This window comes from Gavialis gangeticus, unplaced genomic scaffold (assembly GCF_001723915.1).
Source record: "Gavialis gangeticus isolate Ggan-Ray unplaced genomic scaffold, GavGan_comp1, whole genome shotgun sequence".
Taxonomy (NCBI): Eukaryota; Metazoa; Chordata; order Crocodylia; family Gavialidae; genus Gavialis; species Gavialis gangeticus.
The window spans coordinates 46,473,209-46,480,375 of NW_017729024.1; the positions used below are offsets into that span (position 1 = coordinate 46,473,209).

General features: G+C 44.3%; 1 protein-coding gene across 1 annotated transcript in view; it reads right to left on the reverse strand.

Moving 5' to 3' along the window:
- SUSD1 (sushi domain containing 1) overlaps nt 1-6,946 on the reverse strand; it is a 115,458-nt gene extending 108,512 nt beyond the window's left edge. The window contains exons 1-4 of the mRNA XM_019518199.1: nt 6,937-6,946; nt 6,408-6,539; nt 4,081-4,236; nt 3,107-3,253 (exon numbers count right to left, since the gene is read on the reverse strand). Coding sequence (XP_019373744.1) covers nt 3,107-3,253; nt 4,081-4,236; nt 6,408-6,539; nt 6,937-6,946 — 445 coding nt within the window. The remainder of the gene's footprint in view (nt 1-3,106; nt 3,254-4,080; nt 4,237-6,407; nt 6,540-6,936) is intronic.
- Nucleotides 6,947-7,167: the final 221 nt, after the last annotated feature.

Genomic DNA, 7,167 nt, shown 5'->3' on the forward strand with positions numbered 1-7,167 from the left:
AAAGAACAAAATGGAGCTGATAGTGCATTAGCATAAAATTCTTAGTAGAAGTGTGAAAAGCTGGCCCTTGCCTGTAGCCAGCCTGGACTCTGGGCAGCTGCAGCTGCCCAGGGCCCAGGCTGGCTACAGGCAGGGGCTAGCAGCGGCACCAGGGGGGCAGGTTGAGGAGGGCTATGGTGATGTCCAAGACCTGAAAATCTAGTCAACCAAACCCCATGACTGGCTGGGCTAGCGTGCTGTGCTGAGAAATCAGAGCCTCAAGTTCAAACCCTCTCTAGGCACAGCAGATCTAGAATCCAGATTCTCCAACTTCCTGAGTGCCCTACCCACTCAGTTACTGGGAGACAGGATGGGAAGGCCCTTCTCCTCCATGTTCTTCCTGGTGCACCTGCCCAGTTTGCATGCGCAGACAAATACGTATGCACATGGACTATTCGGCCAAGATTAGAATTCCAACCCATGCATAAGTTTGGCACTTAGATGACCCAAAATCTCATGTAGGCAACCAACTCTGTGCACTTAGATGGCAAGGAAGGGAACAAATGCTACCCTGAAGTGGGAAAGTGGAATGAAATACTACTGCCCGTCACTATCTGAACAACAGTGATATATCTTTAAGTTTGGGGCCTGGAATGTGTCCCTGGAGCTCCATGGATAGGCATCTACTCAACTTGAGGCAGCCAGTCAATTTCATGGGCAGATCGCAGGGTGGGCTGCCAATTTAGAGGGCTTATTGTGGTGGGATTCCCCCATGCTTCTCACTGCCTGAGGGGCCCCGATGGCCCTGCCTCCTCCTGCTGATTGGTGGAGAGGCTGTCCATTTTATGACCCTGCTCCTTGCCACTGATTGGCTGAAAGGGCTGTTCATCATGCAACCCTGTTCCTTGCCCAACTGGTAGAAAAGGGTGGGGCCATATGACAGCGAATCAGTAGCCAGGGGTGGGGATGGCTTGCTTGTTTGCTTTCATGCCAGCAGCTCTGTTCATAATGGGCTATGCCAGTGTTTCTCAACCTTTTAAGTAGCAAGTACCCCCTAACTTCTGAAAATTTTAATAAGTACCCCCACACTCATTTTTCCAGGGAATTTTATATTTACAGACTAATGTGTACCATATGTTGGAAGAAGGGCTGTATATATAAGGCTGTGATATGACAGATGTCTGATCTGGTGTGGATAGGGTTTCCACCCTTTACACCAGGCATGTAGAACTCAAGTATGTACCTGACCTAGAGGTGATGATGTTGTCCAAAGCTAGGAGGGCTGAACACCAAATTATTATTGGGGAATTTAAAGTGCTGCGCAATGCGCAGCACACCAAATTTTTTGCCATAGTTTTGAGAGGAAGGGGCGAGAGAGAGGAAAAGAGGGTGAGAGAGAGAGGAAAAGGAGGTGAAAGAGAGACTGATGGACAAGGAGGCAGCTGCTGCCAGTCATGTAGCCCAGGCTGTTCCCAGCAGGCAGCTGAGAGGCTGCAAACGGCCCTGGCTATGTGGCTGGCAGCAGCTACCCAGAGCCTGGGCTGGCTGCAGCCAGGAGGCTGCAAAGAGCTGCTCTGGGCTCTGGCATTGCACATCTCAGAGTGGATGGTGGGGCAGGGGGCCCTGAGGCAACGCAGCCCAGAAAAGCCTGGTGTGATTTTGCAGATTTCATGGAAATTATAAAATCAGGAATTTTCTGTGGAATCAGACATTGTTCACAAAATCCATGAAAAAAAACTAACTAAAAATAAAATGCTGGCTCCCCACTGGGAGCTAGCAGCCCTCATGGCAGCTGTGACCTGGCTGCACAGCTACAGACTATTAATCAGAAACATTCTCTCAGGAAATTGATTTAAAAAAAAATCAGAAGAGTAAATGGCTGTGTATCTCCACATGCATGATAGAAACAATACTCAGAAAGGTCCAGGTTAAATGGTATGTTCAAGTCCCCTGTGGCTCAATGGTAGAATCCTTATCTACCACACAAGAGCCCTGGGTTCAATTCCTGGATGCTTGTAAAAATATAGCCAAGGAGAGATCAAATGTCTGGATGCAATCTGGCCTTTGGATTCTGTCTCAGTGCCCTAAAGGGAGGATGGCAGGTCTCCAAAAACTCCTACCTATCTAGGTGACCTCTCATGCATATACCATGATCTAGATGTTGCCAAATGGTATGTCCTTTGGTACTGCTCTATCTTGCTTCTAATGCCTAATCTAAGATGATTTAGATTAACCAGTTCAAATCTGACTGGTCTTTCTTGTCTGTGTCCACTTGTCAAATTCCACTTGAGGGATATTCAGTACACATGTAATTATAGTCAATTTATTTAAGTTGTTCATCTTGTCTGAAGTCCATGAGACATGCAGTTGATCAACACCTTTAAAAATTAGGCAACTTAAGGTTGCCTTAGATTAAAATATCCAACACACTATGTGCAATATGCTCTGCCATCTAACATTGCAATTCTCTGTATAAGACAATTCCATAATCACCAGCTGTCCATTTCACCATGGATACAATGCACCCTGAGAACTGCAGTCAGCTCTGTGAGCCTTCTGTGTCCATCAGGTATGGAACTGCCATGCAAATTTACACTAGAAGGAAGGGGAAGAAGCAAAGACAGAAATAAAATTTTCAAATTTAGATTAATTTCTGTGTATAGCAGGAAAAACAAGAGTCGTTTATTCTTGCAGGCAGCACCATATGTGACAAGCGGATGGTTCATCATTTTATTATTCCTCTCCCCTAGGCTTGTGTTACTCACTTGACCTCATTCACCAGCCCTTTATCCCCCTCTTCCCATCCTCTTGAAGCAACACAGTTATGCAAATAGGTTATGGCAGATTTCCTCTTTACTCAGAACCTAACTATATCACCTCCATGGCATAGCAAACTTCACTGACCTTACATACTCAAACCACTGCAGAGAGCCCGCGGCAATCTACATTTACTGTCACCCTACCATCCAAATATCATTTCAATATGGTGAATTAAAAAAAACAAGAGGTAAAGCCCACACAAAGGGCTGCTGCCCTGGGAAATCAGAAGTATAGGTCAGGGGATGTACTACCATATCATGATGGACCCGATTATATCTGTAGCATAAACAACATCCAAGGCACTTACGTCTGCATGAAATCTTAGATGGATTAAAATATTCTGTTCCATTTTCTGGTCTGTAACCTTCTATGCAGTTGCACTTGTAACTTCCAAAGGTGTTCACACATTGACTTGCATGGCCACAGAGGCCTGACATTTCACATTCATCTATATCTGGAATCCCCAAAAAAAATTATAAATCTTTTTTTTAATTGGATTTACTTTTTAAATTCCATCATCTGAGGGACTGATCCTGGAACATGCTGGGCACATTTACATAAGACACTTTACTGCATAGTAGACTAATCTACTGCGCGGTAAAGCATCGTCATCTACACGTATGCAGCATTTACCAATTCACCCACTTCACCCTCCAGCACTGGCTGGAGAATCCCTAGAACAAGTCCCTCTGCTCCCTTTCCCCCTCCCATTCTGAAAACAGGGACATGCTGAGGGGGAGGAGAGGTCATTACTAGGGAAAGCAGCTGCAGGCTCCCACCCAGGAGCTAGATTCTCCTTCCCCCTGGAACCAACAGTGAAGTTCTGTTTGGTCCAGGGGCTTGTTGTAACTTAGAACACTTCCTGCAAAGCGTTCTGAGTTACAGTGGGGAGCTGCACTTCTGTCTATGCCCTCAAGTCTATATTCTGTCTAAAAGTGGAAACCCCACAGTAACAAAAAACTGGAAAAGCTGGAAGTAGGGGAAGGGGAATCATCCTTTTTTCTTAATGGCAGCTTCTTTTGGTCAGTAAAACAGCTTTGCACCAATCGTGCTCATCAACAGAACAAAGAAAAGTAGAAGAAAGGAGAATATAATCAGCCTAGCTCACAGCATGAGAATAACATGTGTAGCTAGTGCATACATAAGTGGGCCATGGGTTACTTGTGAGTAAGAGTTAACTGCTTGCATGTGAGTTTTTAAAATAAAGAATATGACTGCAAAGAAACAAAAGTGTTTGCCAAAGAGGTGGCTCTAAAAATTGAGTCTTGTTGCTGCAGTTACCTGTACAGTATGTGCCGTCATTGGGAATAAATGTCCTGTTGTTGTTAGAGGGACGGTACCCATCCAGACAAACACAAAAAAAACTTCCATGAGTATTATGACATGATGTATACTCTCCACAGATCTTGCTGGCTCCAATCTGGCATTCGTCTTTATCTGTCATCGTATTCAAAAATACATCAAAGAGATTCAAATAAAATTTGCCCATCATTCTCAAGAAATCAGACTTCTGCTTGCTTTGATTTTTTTGTAATTTCATAACTCAGGGTAAATGATTTCTTGCCAGCTACCAGCTGTATTGGTGTAACCTATAGTAACCTTCTGTAACAGAGCACAGGGTGCTCTGTTACTTGCAGGGGCTTGAGCAGCAGCACCAAGGCAGTCTGCAGCTGCCTGCAATCCCAATTAGGCACTGCTGCCTGGTTGCGGAACAGGGCCCAGCTGTTGCCTACAAGAGCAGGGCCCTGAACAGCAAAACAGCAGCAGTTTGCTGCTGCAGCTGAAGGTACAACAGCTGAGCTGCTACCCATAGAACATCCTTGGAGGTAAGAGCTGGGGCTATGGGGAAGGAGGCAGCCCCATGGTCCTGGGTATGGGTGGCCTGGTGGGACTGTCTGTAGTGTAGCCAGGCCAGTTACCTCCCCGATGAAAGGCGAGTATGAGGCACCTCCTAACCTCAGTCTCACATCCCTGTTGAGTGAGATCAAGCAGGGGGAGCCCAGACTTGCTGAGAGTACTGAGGCAGGACCTGGGTTGGTTGAGGGACCTGTGGCAGTGCCCAGACTCTGCAGTGGAAGTCTAAGGCTGCATATACGAGCTAGAGTGAAGCTCTAAGGCGGGGTGGGATCATGAGCTTTGGGGAGCTATTAAGGAAGCTCCCGGGGCCAAGGAAAAGGGGAGAGCCCAGGGAGGGCAAGGAGCCCCAATCCCATGGGGCAGGCTTGAAGGTCCAGAGTGTGCAGGCTTGGAGCCTAGTATGTGGGGCCTGGGGTCCAGGGCTTAGAGGCCCAGAGTATGTGTGTGTAAAGACAGAACCCAGGGTGATGGCACTGAGACCACAAGCTCCAGTGGCGAATGAGAGCCCTCGTGAGAATCCGGAGCTCAGGTCCCAGTGGGAGCCACTGGAGGGAGAAACATCTGCAAGACCTGGGACACAATAAGGGGAGGTAGGAGTCATGGGTAATGCTTGTAGCATTGGGCTAGTAAATGGGCAGCCTCCCACCTAGGTAACATCTTGTAATCATTAACATCAAGGTGTGGCAGATGAGGAAGGCAGGCGGTTAGCCCAGAAGCAAGTGGGCGGGCCAACAACTGACCGGCCCTGGGATGCCCACTTGTTACACTGTCCCTGGATGACACTTTGATACTGTACGTATGGGCTAGTATTTAATACATGGTACACATTTAAATACAATAAACATACTTTTCTATATATCTTAACACTACCACCTCTGAATCTAAGAACTGAAAGTATTTTAAAGTAGGGATTCAAAGATATGGCCTGCAAACTAGATACAGCCCAAGGACCACATCATTGCGTCCCACAGTGATGGCCATGCATATGGTCTGGGACCCGCCACCCCCCTCCACACCCAGCTCCATGGGTATTCAGAGGGAGCAGTACTACTTGCATCCCAATCTGATAATAGAGGTGCAATCCTGTATTGGCCAGACTGAGTGCCACAGGTACTAGACTCAGCATGTGACGTGGGAGCGGACTAGTCCCATACCATTCAACTGGCCCATGGGACCATTTGAGTTTGACACCACGGTTTTAAAGTCATCATCCTAACTGGAAAAATCAGTGAAGTGATTCTTTTGTTAAAAGTCCATTTCATGTTCTGGTTCTCAGTGAAAAAATTATTTGTTTGCAACAAAAATGGGGGAAATTATTACTTTTCTATTTCATTGAAAATTTAAAAAATATATGAAGATTTTTAATGCCTTCAATTTGGGGGAAAACATGGTCAAAATTCTGAGGTTTGTAAAACATGTAATTTCGCAGTGTCTCTTTATGTGGAAATTGAATCAAGTATCTCCAAATTTAAAAAGCAGTAAAGATATAATATTACTAATACTTTTGACAGTGTGAAGGGCACAAAAATATTTATTTTATTTTAAAAGCAACTGATGAACCCACATTTTATAAGATTTTTTACAAATAATAATTACTAAAACAACTATAGGCCTTCTAGGTTTTGAACAAATTTTTAGAAACGTTTCCATTCCTAAGATCTAAGTAACATCATTCTCAACCAAACTGTTAGAAATTGCATACTTCCAACCCTAATTTTTGATGATTCTATGTTAAAAAAAACATAGCTTACCTTGACAATAAGTCCTCCCATTACCCACAAATCCATAGTTACAAATGCAGACATTTTTGCCTTCTTTTTGGTGACATGTGGCATAAATATGGCAAGTGGCACAGACATCCAGGATTGAACTGTTTGTTGCATCTTTAAGAACATAAAGGTACAGTTAGAAAAAATACTAAAAATGTAGCTTGTGGGTTAGCTCACTGCATTGGGAGTATAAAACTTTACATTAAGTCCTGAGAACTGAGATTGTGTTCCAGTTCATCTCTGAGTCCAAAATAAAATCTAGACCTGTTATGTTTTAAAAAGCCCAATCAAGAAAAACTGAAAGAAGGAAGAATGGTCTAATTTCCCAGAACATGATATTACATATTTTTTGTTGAACAACAGTTAGCACAGTTCAGGTAGTAATGTTTGAAAATTTCCCGTTTAAACCAAGTTGTATCTGCCAGCCTGATTACACTATGAAAACACAATATTGTACTCCTGATAAAAAGAAAAAAAAAGCAAAATCTTGTCCAAAATTCTTGTACCTTACCTAGAAACATACCTATAACTCTCCACTGACAAATATAAGGACTTCTAAACTTCATTCATTCTAGCAACCTATGTGCAAGGCCTTCTTCACTGTAGCACTCAGCTGTCACTGATGGACTTCATCCCCACATTCCATAGCTCTATTTTATAGACAAAGACAGAGGCATAAATTGCATAGGATCGTATGAAAGCAGGGCAGGAAAGGATCTAATTCAGTCCCCTGCTCAAGACA